Source organism: Monocercomonoides exilis (genome assembly GCF_001643675.1).
Source record: "Monocercomonoides exilis strain PA203 chromosome Unknown scaffold22-1379369, whole genome shotgun sequence".
In the NCBI taxonomy this organism is placed as follows: domain Eukaryota; phylum Preaxostyla; order Oxymonadida; family Polymastigidae; genus Monocercomonoides; species Monocercomonoides exilis.
In genome coordinates this window covers 451,229-464,593 of record NW_027150567.1, presented here as the reverse complement: position 1 = coordinate 464,593, position 13,365 = coordinate 451,229, and the positions used below count along the sequence as shown (strand labels likewise).

At 35.3% G+C, this 13,365-nt stretch overlaps 6 protein-coding genes across 6 annotated transcripts; 3 read left to right on the top strand and 3 right to left on the bottom strand.

The window, feature by feature from the left end:
* Positions 1 to 537, top strand: MONOS_7537 (uncharacterized protein; the record flags this gene model as incomplete). The annotated part of the gene is made up of 1 exon (XM_067877871.1): positions 1 to 537. One exon carries the CDS (start codon positions 1 to 3, stop codon positions 535 to 537), a length of 537 nt encoding a protein of 178 aa, XP_067727449.1.
* A 2,542-nt stretch (positions 538 to 3,079) lies between these two features.
* On the bottom strand, positions 3,080 to 4,338 carry MONOS_7538 (uncharacterized protein; the record flags this gene model as incomplete). Its single annotated transcript, XM_067877872.1, has 3 exons — positions 3,080 to 3,362; positions 3,422 to 4,227; positions 4,336 to 4,338. 3 exons carry the CDS (start codon positions 4,336 to 4,338, stop codon positions 3,080 to 3,082), a joined length of 1,092 nt encoding a protein of 363 aa, XP_067727448.1.
* Positions 4,339 to 4,385: 47 nt separating this feature from the next.
* Positions 4,386 to 6,512, top strand: MONOS_7539 (uncharacterized protein; the record flags this gene model as incomplete). Its single annotated transcript, XM_067877873.1, has 4 exons — positions 4,386 to 4,499; positions 4,852 to 5,427; positions 5,503 to 5,776; positions 5,842 to 6,512. The coding sequence occupies 4 exons, from the start codon at positions 4,386 to 4,388 to the stop codon at positions 6,510 to 6,512; spliced, it is 1,635 nt and encodes a 544-aa protein (XP_067727447.1).
* A 91-nt stretch (positions 6,513 to 6,603) lies between these two features.
* Positions 6,604 to 6,849, top strand: MONOS_7540 (uncharacterized protein; the record flags this gene model as incomplete). The annotated part of the gene is made up of 1 exon (XM_067877874.1): positions 6,604 to 6,849. The coding sequence occupies one exon, from the start codon at positions 6,604 to 6,606 to the stop codon at positions 6,847 to 6,849; it is 246 nt and encodes an 81-aa protein (XP_067727446.1).
* Positions 6,850 to 9,565: 2,716 nt separating this feature from the next.
* On the bottom strand, positions 9,566 to 10,806 carry MONOS_7541 (phosphatidate cytidylyltransferase). The gene is made up of 4 exons (XM_067877875.1): positions 10,379 to 10,806; positions 10,196 to 10,330; positions 10,024 to 10,147; positions 9,566 to 9,968 (listed from the first exon to the last, which is right to left on the bottom strand). Exons 1-4 carry the CDS (start codon positions 10,787 to 10,789, stop codon positions 9,682 to 9,684), a joined length of 957 nt encoding a protein of 318 aa, XP_067727445.1. The 5' UTR covers positions 10,790 to 10,806; the 3' UTR covers positions 9,566 to 9,681.
* Positions 10,807 to 11,637: 831 nt separating this feature from the next.
* On the bottom strand, positions 11,638 to 12,342 carry MONOS_7542 (uncharacterized protein; the record flags this gene model as incomplete). Its single annotated transcript, XM_067877876.1, has 1 exon — positions 11,638 to 12,342. One exon carries the CDS (start codon positions 12,340 to 12,342, stop codon positions 11,638 to 11,640), a length of 705 nt encoding a protein of 234 aa, XP_067727444.1.
* Positions 12,343 to 13,365: the final 1,023 nt, after the last annotated feature.

Here is a 13,365-nt window from a genome sequence, read left to right as displayed (position 1 = left end):
ATGGTGCAGTTGGTGAGGGAGAGGGAGAGGGCAGGGGAGGTGGTGGAGGAGAGGACACAGCTTGCGGGGGTGGCTGTGGAGGTGATATCGGTGATGCTGGAGGAGTTGAGGGTGAGGGGAACGGTTAGGGAGGTGAGGTGGAAGATGCTTTGGCTGTTGAGGGCGAGACTGGTGATTGCTGTGTGGTTGAGGGCGAGAGATCCAGCAGTGAGGAAGAAGAGGGGGTTTGTGATTGATGATGAAGATGGGGTTGTTCCGGTGATGGTGGTTGTGTTGAGGTTGAGGGAAGCGGAGTCATTGGAGAGGTGGAAGAGGATGGGGGTGATGGTGTTTGTGGAGTTGTGGGCGATGGCGAGGGCAGAGACTGTGAGGGAGCCCTGGGTCTGTTGGAAGAGGGCAGAAGAGGCAGATGGATCTGGTGAAGAGGAAGAAGAAGAAGAAGATGGTGTTAGAGGAATGCCACTGGAGGCGATGGTGGTGGCAGTTGTGCCATTTCCAGTGATTTTTGTATCAACAGCGCTGAAAGTGAGTGTTTGAGTTGGAACCAATGTTGAGGTGAGGAGGGTGAGAGAAGCGTCTTGGAGGAGAGAAATGAAGCCAGCGAGGGCATACTCGATGGTGGCGCATGGGATCTGTTGGGGCCTGCCACAGGCATCAGAATTAGTTCCATTGTTGGTAACGATTTTGTTCTGGGCAATGAGGGGGAGCCAGCCATTGAACACATCGCTATCAACCGTTCCTTGATTCCACACTCTTTTTGTTGGGGTTGCTGATCCACAGTTCTCAAAAGGAGATAGGGTGATGCTGCTTTCATTGAATAAGACATCATTTCCTCTTCCATTTGTTGTAGTGTTTCCATCGAAGAAACAGAGTGTTATGAATTTTTTCCCATTCATCCAGGAATAAGTATTTGTGAAACATAATGCAGCCCCTCCATTAGTGGAAGAAGGATTTATTTTGTTATTAATAAATCGACAGTCATTAATTAGAAACTGATATGGTTTATTATTTGGAGGATAATAAAAAGTGATAGAACCTGCTGCATTTCCGCCAGTATTTGAAATGCACTTGCATTTGGTGAACAGGAATTGAGCACTTGTTGGTGTACTTCCCATGTAAAAATACCAACCAGTTCCACACCAATTTGTTATTGAACAATTTTCAACTCTATTTTCTGAGAATGCCCAAACAGAATTTGATTGTGGCCAAGCTATGCAAGTTGCTCCTCCATGAGCAGCTGAACAATTCGAGAAGTTGGATTTTATAATGTCAATTTTCAGCAGGTTATCGCAACGCAACGCTCCTCCATGATCACTGGTTGAGCAATTGAAAAATGAGTAGGAAGTGATTGTGAGATTCGCATTTGCGCAAATAACTTTAAGTGCTCCACATCAATCATTTCCGTCATTTGTATTTAACCACGTGCACCATTCAAATTTGTTGCTGTCCAGTCCAAATGAAGTGAATCTTCCTGGCGTTTCTCTTTTATTTTCTGATCCTTCGTTTTCCACAGGATTATTTGCTGAAGATTGTGTTTGGCGGAAGAAAGAGATGCTGAAGGCAGTGAAAAAAGTGTCGGAGCTGTAAAATTGAAGGAAGACAGAACTGTTGATGATGGTTTGAGCGTGCAGGAATAGAAATCTGTTAATTTAGACGAGAGATAATAAATAGATGAGATCGTCGAAATTCTTTTTGCACTTAGGAGTAATCCTGAGGATAGAGAGTGTTATAAATGTGGGATATCCAAAGGAAAAATGTTTATAGAATTTGGAACTGTAAGAAAAATGTGAAATCGGATAAATAATTAGATGAATATCGAAAAAGTTAAATTTGTTAAAAATTGAAATGTTTCATACTCAAAACGAAATCTTGAAAAATAACCACACATACCTTTTTCATTCAGTTTTTTATATATTTCACGTAAATGATTGAAGGTATTGTTTATCAACTAGGCGAAAAATGAAAAACAATATTGTTTGTAAATTTCTGTTGCTTAAATCGAAAAAAGCAGAAATTACCTAATGAGTGCTGAACAAAATGGCACAGAAGTTGTTGTTTGTGAAACAGTTTTCAGTAATACCTCTCAATTGCGAAGAAATAAACTAAAAGTTTTCAGAAGCTTTTATGATTTGTATATTGTGAAAAATGAATTTTAAATGCAATAATTATTCACACTCGCATTATACAACTCACGTTTTCGATTGTATTAGCTTGAATAACGTTTTTAACGAATTATTGAATTATTCTATTTTTTCGAAGTTGATTATTGAAAGATCAAAATTTTTGTTAATAGAGAATCAAGATTACCAATAGTAATTTATATCAATCTTTTATTTAAATCATTTAATGTTATCTATTTCCATGTTTTGAACATTTAATTCAAAATCGCATGTGTATTTTTAAAATAAGCCAGTCAATTCAAATAAACAGAGGTAATTTTAAATAACCCCCATAATATTAAATTATTTAATCATTTTGAATTATGTGATCCAATCTGCATTGAATCTATTTGTTAATAAATTTTTTTGTTTGAATTTTTAATTTTTTATTTTTAAAATGAAAATAAAATTTTAAAACTTGATGATATTTTCAAATAAAGTTTACTGTTAAAGATACAAATTGACAATTCCTTTCTCTTAACATTGCTGTATTGATAAAGAAAAAAGTTATTATTATCGAATTTTTTTGATCATAACCAAAACAGAAGCTTGAAAAGATATTGTTATTGGAACTTTCCCAATGGGTGGACATTACTCTAAATAAATAAAATTTTCTTGGAAAAACAAAATAATTGTGAATTAAGAATTTGTATGTAAACTGCTTAATATATTGTATATTGCCCTTATAAATACTTTGTTAAGTATTTTTTGATGTTTTTCAATTAAGTGATCTTTAAAAAGAAAATATTTTAGGGCTTGAGTTGACAAAAGTGCAACTGAAGGACAAGAATATTTGTTCATGTTTATAAAATGCCGTTTCATTAGGTTTATTTTGGTTTTAAGGGTTTATTTTTATAAAAATATAATAACCCGAAAAATAACAATCTAGGATTATGTCCATCTATTGGGATTGGACCTTTCTATAAAAGACTCACAATTGTACTCCCATGATATCCCCTATGTTTATCGTTAGCTTTTTGCTTTGGAAATTGCATTCTGAATCTGTTGGCGTTGCGTCTGCTGAAAAAATTATGACTGGAACAATTAGTATCGAAAATGGCAGAGTGTTTTGTGCAAATGATAGCTCCGAAGCGAAGTGCAGTTGAGAAGGTAACAAAGACAAGAAACCACTGTTCGAAACGTTTTCTGAGCGCGATCGCGACAAGTCTGGAAGATCCGAGATGAAAGGAGCGAAGAAAGAATCTGTCGAAGGATATGATTTGGATGAAAATGAAATTTATTTTGAGGATAAAAGAGCATACAGTTCATCAAATGCGCTGAGCACTACAGGAAACGGTATGCATGTGGAGGGCAGTTTGCTGGAAGGCTTTATTGTGGTAAAGAATTTGTCAGTGGAGTGGAGAGAGCTGGAAATGAAGGCAGACGAAGGAAAATGGATAGCCTGTGCAAATGATGGGAGCAACGTGACGATATGCTGTTGCAGAATAAACGAGGAAAACGGAGTGCATCCGCTGGATTTGGCTGAAAGTTGTGGAGTTTTACTAAACATTACTCTTATTTCGTCAAATTCAATGAATTCACAATTTCCACGACTATTTTCAACTGAACCTTCCAAGGTATCGAAATCCGATTTATCTTGATTTAGCCATATTTCTATTTGTTCATCGTGCTTTTCATTGTTTGTTATCCCTTCGAAACCGTTTTTATCGTCTCTCTTTGCTGAGAGTGTTTCTACCATAGATTTGAATTTCTTTAATGGGTCATCTATTCCTCCTTGTGGGTCGATCGCGTCAATTCCGGGTTGTGACAGTAGCACTCTGATGGATGGATGCTCATTTTCATCAGTCTGTGATGCATATGATGGAGGGATTGTTCCTTCCCTCAACAACCCCTTGGCATCTTTGACAGTCTCAAACACTTCATTTGTCGGATGTTGTCGCATACGAAATGTTAATGTCACAGGAAGCGAACAGAACACATTGAGGACAACGAGACGGAGAATATCAAACAGTGGAGAAAACACGTTTGCTTGATGTGAATGGAACGGATCCAAGATGACTTGAACGAATGATTCGTGGCCAGACGATATATCCAGTAGAGGTGATATCTGTAAGTATAATAAAGGATATCTGAAATTTGCGGTTACTAATTGTTTGCTCAATGATTGCTTTGCATGTTATGCAGGGGGAGGAATTTTGTGCTATTCGATCAATACCATCAAGATTGAGAACAACACATTCAACGCTTGTATCGCACATACTTGCTATGGAGGAGGAATGTATGCTAATTGAATTTATTCATGCAGCTGGATTAGCTGATGCAACTTTCAGAATTGTGAAGGAAGCGGAGCAGGAGGAGGACTTCAGATTAATGATTTTGGTTTGATGAATCAAGATTCCCAGGGGGTAAAAAGGGAGGAGAAGATGATGAATGCTTGTATGATTGTAATTTTTCTTTATGATCAGTTTCTGGTTCTTGTTGTGGCGCAGTGTTTTGTACAAAAATTCCTTATCTATTTCAAATGAGAAGCTTTCTGTTTGACACATGCTCGGCACACTCGCATAATGGAGGTCTATACTTTTATTCGGAACAATATCATGCACCAAGTGACACATATTATAGTTATTTTTTGTATCTTCTTGAATGCAACTGCAAAACAAAATCCGTTCCGTATGGCAATGAAGTGTTTTTTCAAGATCGATCCAATCTTTTTCTGACAACAAATAATCAGTTTTGCGAGAGCTACACAACAAATGAAGATGATCAGAGAATTTTGTACAAATATAATTCATCCGGATATGGTTGGGCATTTCAATGCACTGAAAAGAAGAGGTGGCTGAAAGAGGTGATTGAGCATCGACTTGTGGGGGTGAGTGTGGACGACAGAAATGAGAAGTGTGGAATAGAGGGATTTGCGCCATGCAGAACAATTGGAGTTGCGATTGAGAAGAACCAGCTGTATATAAATTCGACGATCGAACTGCTGGATGGGAAGCATTCATTTGAAACTTTGACGATCAACATTAGAATGAAGGATGTGCGGATTGTTGGAAAAGGGAAAAAGAGAAGCGCAATTGGAACAGGATCGCCTGGAGTGACTTCACTGACTTTGTTCAGAGCAACAAGCCAGAATCTCACATTGTTGTCATTGGGGATAGACGAAAACTTAACAAGAATTTCTTCACCATATGTTGTTATTTTGGAGGGAGGAAGCGGAAGACTTGTAGTGAAGGATGTTTTTATCACATCGAGTGGTGGGAAAGGGCATGAGACATCTTCACTTGTGAAAGTGGTGCAGGAGTGCGAGGTGTGGATGAGCGATGTGGAAGTTGCAAACATGAAGGTGGAGCAGTCTATCATTTGACAAACGTGGTCTGCAAAGGAAAAGCAGAACACAACAATCTCAAACATGAATTTGAGGAATGTGGCGAAGAGTGGGGGTGGATCGCTGATGAGTTTTGAATGGTCAAACGTTTCGATTGGTGATTCGGAGCTGTGCATTGAGCAAGATGATGGAGGAGAGGGGATTGTGGTGAAAGCAGTGAACAGCATTGTGCAGATATTTAACTGCAGGGTTAGCGGGAGAAAGGGTGTTGAGGGAGGGGTGAATGGTGCAGAAGGGCAGGGAGATGGGCACAAGAGCTGTCGATTTGGGGGTCTGTTGTTGCGCTGCGAAAGTGCAGTGGGGTGATTGAGTCGACAAGGTTTGAGAATTGCTCAGTTGGAGCGGTTGGGGTGATTGAGGGGGAAGTGATTGTGAGAGATGTTTTATTTATGAGAAACAATGCGGAGGATGAGAAATATGGATCAGTTTGTTGGAACATTGAGTGTGAATATCGGACGATGGTGATTGAGTCTGTTTCAGAGGAGACAGGAAGGAGAAATGAAGAAAGGGGTGGAGAAGGAGAATATGTTGAGCTGTGGATCCAGAACCATGGGCGCACGCTGAGCGGGGTGGTGGATTGGGATGCGCAGGATGTGAGTGATGGGAGAGAAGAGGTGGTTGGGGAGTTTGTGGAGATAGTGCATGTGTTCTGCCGACCATATGTTTTGAGTAGGATGCGAAAAGAAGAAGGAGACAAGATAAGAGTTTCATTTGCTGGTGGGAATCTGGTTCCATGTGCGGTTTCGTATGAGATGTTTTTGCTAAGCGTGTTGGGTGGGAGCAAGAAGGAGCAAGTGATTTTTCCATCATTTGGGATGCTGTCATATGTGAATGAAAATGAGTTTGCGATTGAAGTGTCGAAGTCGCAGCTGGAATTAATTTTCAACACTTGGGAGATGCAGATATGGGTGAGGGGAGTTCTGAGTTTGAATGAGGATATGAGCTCATGGTCGAACAACAAGAAGAGAAAAGTGGTGAAGACAGAGAGTGTTCTGTTGTTGGGGTGATCTTCGGAGTGGCTTTTGGGATTGCGATGAAAATGCACAAAAACAGGCAGAGAGAAACAGAAGCGAGAGGATGTAGCAAAAAGGAGAAGAGATGGCTGTAGAGGAAATGGGGAAAAGAGAGGAAGTTGCGAATGGGTTCCATCCAGTGAGGGAAGCTTTGGGAGATAAAGACGATGGAAGTGGAGACATTGTTATTCAAATTGTGAATGAGCCAAAGGTGGAGATGAGGGAGATTGCTTGTTGCGAGCATTGTCTTCCATCAGGTGATGAGCCCAGTTCATCGGGAATGGTGGAGTCATTTGATGGAACGATTGAAAAAGAAGAATATTCGAAATAATTGTTTCAATGACTTGAGAGGAGTTGTGAACAACTTGAAACAATGGACGATTGAGTGTGCAAAATTTTATCAGAGGAAGCAAAACAAATTTTGCTTTTGACTTGACAGTTTTTTTATTTCCAGTTAAACCTTTTTCAAAGATGAAAGGATTCAACCTTTACGGCTTGAATAATCAAAAAGCCAAATCAAATTCATATGGAAAAGATTACAATGTTGTTATTGCTGTTGATGATGGTGGTGATGGTGATGAAGAAACATATAAATTGATCTTCAATCTTTGAAGAAAAAGTTCACATTATTTTTGTATGGATTTTTAAAGAAGCATTATCATTATTTCTTTTTCATGCGGGTTTGACTGCAACATTTTTCAATTTTTTGAATTAATATAGATTATAATTCTTTTTTCAAGTTGTTTTGTTGAAGCCAGATTCGGTCTGCCAATTCAGATTTTGATGCATTTTTGTTTTCAGATTTTTTATTGGAGCATATTAATTTGTTTTTAATATGAAAAATGCACTATTGTTTTTTATTGACTGTATGATTTTATTTTGTTTTATTTTGCTTTTCATTTTCTGTTTTTGACTCGTTCATAAACAATGACACACAATTTTTGATTATTAATTTTGTTTGTAATCACTATATTATTGATGTTTATGTATTTCTTTTGTTATTTTTGTTGAGTTTGGTGTTTTCTTCATTTTCACAGTAAGAATATTTACACCAAAAATTATTCAAAATCGAAAAACTTTCAACCAAAGTCGAAAAACTTTCAAACGAAATCGAAAATTATTATTCAAAGTTGGAAAACTTTCATTCAAAGTCGAAAGTTTTCATTCGAAGTCGAAAAAGTTTCATTCAAAGTCGAAAATTATTATTCAAAGTCGAAAAAGTTGCAAACGAAATCGAAAAATTTTCAATCGAAATCGAAAAACTTTCAAGCAAAGTCGAAAGTTCGAAAAACTTCGAATTTTCAAAAAGATGACAAAAATCAATAAAAGTTAAACAAACATTGTGATTGTTAAAATATCAATGATATTTGTTATTATAATGATTTTTCATGTTTTTTCCGAAATTTTTCTTTGCTTTCTTTTGTCCAATTACAAAATTTATAAATATGAGAGAAATACTGACACATTTTGATCTTATTTCAATTGAAAGAACACTGCTTTACAAAAGATTGGCAAAATTTATTTATTTATGTTTTTTCTCAATTAATGAAGAATGATGCACGCAATATTGGCTCTCTAATTTCGCGTTTTTCATATCAAAAAACTTATTTCTAATAAAAGGCAACAAATGTAATAACTTTTGTTTATTGTTTATAATTGAGTTTATTTTGGTTCGAAATCTTCAAAATTTGCAGAAATCAGCAACGCAAACATTGCAGATAATATTTCCGAAAACAAAAGAATATTATTATTCTATTGTGGAATACTTTTTATTAAACGGTAATTTTTTTGTGAAATTTTCGATTTCGATTGAAAGTTTTTCGATTTCGATTGAAAATTTTTCGATTTCGTTTGCAACTTTTTCGACTTTGAATAATAATTTTCGACTTTGAATGAAACTTTTTCGACTTCGAATGAAAACTTTCGACTTTGAATGAAAGTTTTCCGACTTCGAATGAAAACTTTCGACTTTGAATGAAAGTTTTCCGACTTTGAATAATAATTTTCGATTTCGTTTGAAAGTTTTTCGACTTTGAATTATTTTTGGTGTATTTATTCTCGAAAGATTTCATAACGTTTTTTAGATTTTTTCCGGTAAAGCTCAGGAGAAGTATTTTTTTAAACAAATATGAAAAATGCAAGCACATGAATTTCATTAAAAATTCTGGAAAAAGTGGTATCAATCGACACCTATTTTGATCACGCCCATTATATTTAAGTTTATGTTATTTCTTTTCTTAAACAAGCTCTGAATTGAAGATTTTTTAGTGTTATATGACTTGTTGTTTTCGCGTTTTATTTGCTAGGGTTACGAAAAGGTAAAAAAGTTAGGGTTTACCTGAAAAATCCTATTTTTTTGTTAATTAATGATAAGAAAGAAGATGATTTTTAATATTTGAATTTAGTTATTTTTCCAAATAAAATTTGAACATATTTAATATTTATTATTAAATATGTTGGAAAGATGATTATGCATGTTAATTTTAGGGTGTCGGTTGAGTCCACTCTTACCAAAATTCTTTTTCACCAGAAAGGGATTGAAAATTTTTGTTTTATTGAAGCAACATTGGTTTCGTAAGATAATACAATATTGTGAAGTGAAAGATAAGCTTTTGAGTACAAGAAACAGGAAAAATTCACAAATCAAGCGATTGCTTAAATGCCCTTATCATTGCTGCACAACAAATAACTCTATCAACTTTTATTCTTTTGTTTCGAAAACAAACTCTTCGAAAACTCTTGTAAAAAAACTCAAAAGAAATTTTCATAACTTTTCAAGATTAATTTTTGTCAAAACTCCTCTATGAGGAAAAACAGATACAAGCATATTCGAATACACACCCTTTTCACGAAACCATTTCAAATGCAAAATTCAAATTCAAAAAAACTTTCGTTAAATATAACTCATGGGCTAGATAAATTGAAACAGTAATTTTTTATTTTTCCAAATTTTTCTTGAATAAGTGATGTTTAATAAGTTAGAAAGTTATCAGAGATTACAACTTTAACTTATCGAGATTAAATTATTTTTAGAAAAAACATAAACATCTGAAAGCCACCCAAAGTCTTTATCACAGAATTCTAATTCTGTGAAGTTGATAAAAAAACTTAAACAATAATATAAATAGACAATCAATTCGATAAAAATTCAAGTACTAAATTTTTAATTGCCACATTGCTCCTTTATTACCGGAAACTGTGTTGCAAAATACAAAAATTGAGCAATGCATAAATGTCCACACACTCTGTCAAGAACGCCTCCATGCCCAGGAAAAAACACTCCACTATCTTTAATCATTGCAATGCGCTTAAAGTAGCTTTGTGCAAGATCTCCGAACTGCCCCACAAATCCAGCTAAAATGCAAACAACCGCAAGAGGCTGCCAAGATATATTAACTGCTGCACTCCATTTGTCTCTAAATGAATAAACAACAAGAAAATATAAAATCACTAGTTTTAGAAAACGTTAAAATTAAAAATAGATTATAAAGATGTAGAAATAGACCTGATCCAAATACTCCACCGAAAAATCCTTCCCATGTTTTCTTTGGGCTCAGCGCAACAAAAATCTTGTGCTTTCCAATCGATCTCCCAACAAACATTGCGCAAGTGTCCGACAATATTCCAATCTTCAAAAAGTTCGTAAAAAATTTTTTGAAAAATAAAAAAAGGCAAACCACAAGTCCAAGAAAAGCAAACGCAGGCTGCTTTTTCACAAGTAAAATCAAGCATGATACACCCATTCCAATCCATAAGATTCCAACAAGATGGTTTGCGAAATGGTTATAGCCTGCAGAAGAAAGTCTATCTTGCTGAAAATCATTATAATTTGTGTTATATTTTTAAGAAGCAATACAAACCTTTGTGAACATAGCTAAAATGATATGAAATGATATCAAGGCAAAAAATGCCACCATTAGCATTGCTGCAACTGGATGAAAACTACCAGTAAAAATAGCCGCAAGCGGAAGTGTGATTCCGATAATTACATAAAATACTCTTAAAATTTGATGTTTCTCAAGATCTTCAGGGAACAAACAAAGGATAAAATTATCCCATTCAAGATAGGCCACAATACATAGAATCAAAGCAAGCACAACAAAGAGATAAGGAGCATAAACAGAAGAAAAAAGAAACAGAGGTCCAGCAATAAGTCCGGTAATCCATCTCAACGCCCAATTCGTCGGAGCGTCATTTTTCACAGGAGTTGATAAAACTTTCAGGTGTGACTCAACTTCCTTTTTTTTGTGACGTAACTGTTCACGATCCATCTCTTTTGATAATATCTAATGGGTTAAACTTTAAATCTGCCTCAAAAATTTTCGCAAATATGAAAAATAGACCTTTAATTCTTAATTTTTTTGTTATTGAATTATTAATATTCATATATTCTTGTGCAAAATAAAATAAAGAAAATTATTTAAAAGTTGAAAAAAATATTTGTAAGTATTCCGTGGAACAAAATTCATTATGCACATAATTCCTACCCACCTGACGATCGTTCAAATGGAAAAAGAAAAAAAAGGGCATAATCGCGTTATATTGGACAACGAAAATTCCAGTTTTTTTGCGTCTGATATACCTAAATGTGTATCTTATTCATTTTAAAAATAGTTTTAAGGCGCGGAAAACGTTTTGTCAAAAATAAAAAATGTTTCGAAAATATTACAATTTTGGGTCAATTCCCGATTAGGGTTAACGAAAAAAAGATAAAGTCCAAAAATAGCTTTTTCAAGACAAATGAAAATTTCAGTTTTTTATTGAATTTATGCATTTTTAATGAAGAGTGTTCACTTGAACAGTTTACGGAATAGTTTAATAAACCTATTACAGTCGGTGCCAAAGCCGATCCTTGGTGCGAAACCCGAACCAAAAGAGAGAGAGAGAATGCGATCATTTTTCGAAGTTGTTTAATATTTCTTCAACAAAAAACAAAATGTGTTTAACTATTCTTTGGAACCAGGTATTTGGCAACATATTTAGTCATTTTCAAATGAAATAATAAACAAAGAAAATACATTTTGTTTTTGTTTTATTATTGGAATGGTTAAAAATAATCGATATGAAGCAATTCTTCAAATAGAAAACTTCTAGTTTGTTCTTCAAAATAATGTGAAGGCTAGAGTTTTATTCTGCAGTTGAATTTTGAGTAGTATGTTTCTCTAATGCGTTTCTCTTTCGAATTAAATGAAGGAGAAATTTCTCTGGGAGGGTGATCGAAATCTCTGTTTTCATTTTTTGAAGTTGATTTCACTTCTTTTTCATCGTCTTTAAGTATTTCAATCATTCTCTTTGCATTTTTTCTCGAAGCCTTTTTTTCCTTTGCAGGTTCTAAATTCATCAATTCATTAAGTTCTTGTCGACTATGTTTATTCTTTCGTTTCTTTTCAGAAGAAGATGAAGTTGGTTTTCCAATTTTCTCAAGCTGCTTTTGAAGAAAATGTAAATGCTCTTTTGTTGCTTCAATTTGTTTCATTAGCTCAGATTCATCCATCTCATTAGCTTCTTTTGATGTTTTTCCTTCAGTGGAATTTTCGTCGGTCGAAAATTTTCTGTGATTAACGATCAATGTTGTCGGTTCTTTTGTTATTGCAGAATCTTTCACAGATGAATGCTTTGAAGGTTGTGAAGAAGATAATTGTTTGTCGCTTTGAGGAGAATATTTCCCAAACAACTCTTCTCTCCAATCTCGGGATGAAACAGAAGTTTCAGAATTGCATTTGAGATTCTGTATTGGTGATCCAGATATGCGTTCCAAAACTGGGGCGGCAGCAACAGGCCAAACTCCACTTTTAATGAAAGCTGATTTGATTGTGGAAGGCATTGTTGCTGCAGCTACTGCTTCAGGGAGAGTGTCCGCAAGTGATGCTCAGTATGAATGGATTGAAAACGGAGAAGGAATTTGGAACTTGTTATAAAGCGTTGTTTTCAAACGAGAGAAGATGCATGAATCACATGGCTGTAAAAGATGAGTCATGTTGGGAGGAAAGAATATTATTATTATGTTGTGTTCCTCAGCCGATCTTGAAACAGAATCATCTGCATGAGAAATATGATTATCCATCAAGAACAGGGCTTTATGTGTAGTGGTTGGCTTAACTTTGAACACGATCCAGGGAATCCAGCTGTTGATCATGATGCTCCTGAAAATCTCTTTTGTAATCCATCCAGATGATGAAGGAAGAACTTCAATATCGAAAGACGTAAGTTTAGAAAATTCTTCGGGTAAACGTTTTGTCGGCCAAAGAAGAAATTTTCTTGGAGAGGATCCATCCGCACATACACATAAGCACAACGTTGAATTTGGCACTTTCGGAGGAGCTGGAGAAGACGGAGGAATTTGATTTTTCAGGCAAACAATTAGTTTGCTTGAACTTTCATTCAAATTCAATGAGGTTTCATCAAAATTAAATATACTCGATGAATCAATGTTATTCCTGCTAATATCCTCAGACAATTCTTCAAACCATTGTCTGACATTCTCTGGCGATTGAGCCGCAATTTTTGAAATGTCAGTTGGCCTTGAAATTGCAGCATGAATAATTTCACTTCTTTTTAGCAACTTGTATGCATATTTTTCGTTTATTTTTCTTGGCTCGTTTTCATCTGTAGAATCCTTTTCGAGAATATCCACGCACTCATAATAATGTATATATAAAAAAAAAAGTCAAAAACGAATCAAACCATGTTTTGAACGTCATGCACTCTAACAGTTTCCTGTTCCGACAACTTCACAAGAACTTGATTTTCTATTGTTTCGAGCTGTCGTGAATTGATGGTTAAAGGATGCCCATCAACTCAAACATCCCTTCCTTCCTTTTGTGCTTTGATTTCCCTGAACCAAGCT

Coding starts and splice junctions, on each gene's coding strand:
- MONOS_7541 (XM_067877875.1), bottom strand. CDS start 10,789: ATGGATCGTGAACAGTTACGTCACAAAAAAAAGGAAGTTGAGTCACAC. Junction 10,331..10,378: donor TTTTAGCTATGTTCACAAAG/GTTTGTATTGCT, acceptor AATGATTTTCAG/CAAGATAGACTTTCTTCTGC. Junction 10,148..10,195: donor TTGCTTTTCTTGGACTTGTG/GTTTGCCTTTTT, acceptor AACTTTTTGAAG/ATTGGAATATTGTCGGACAC.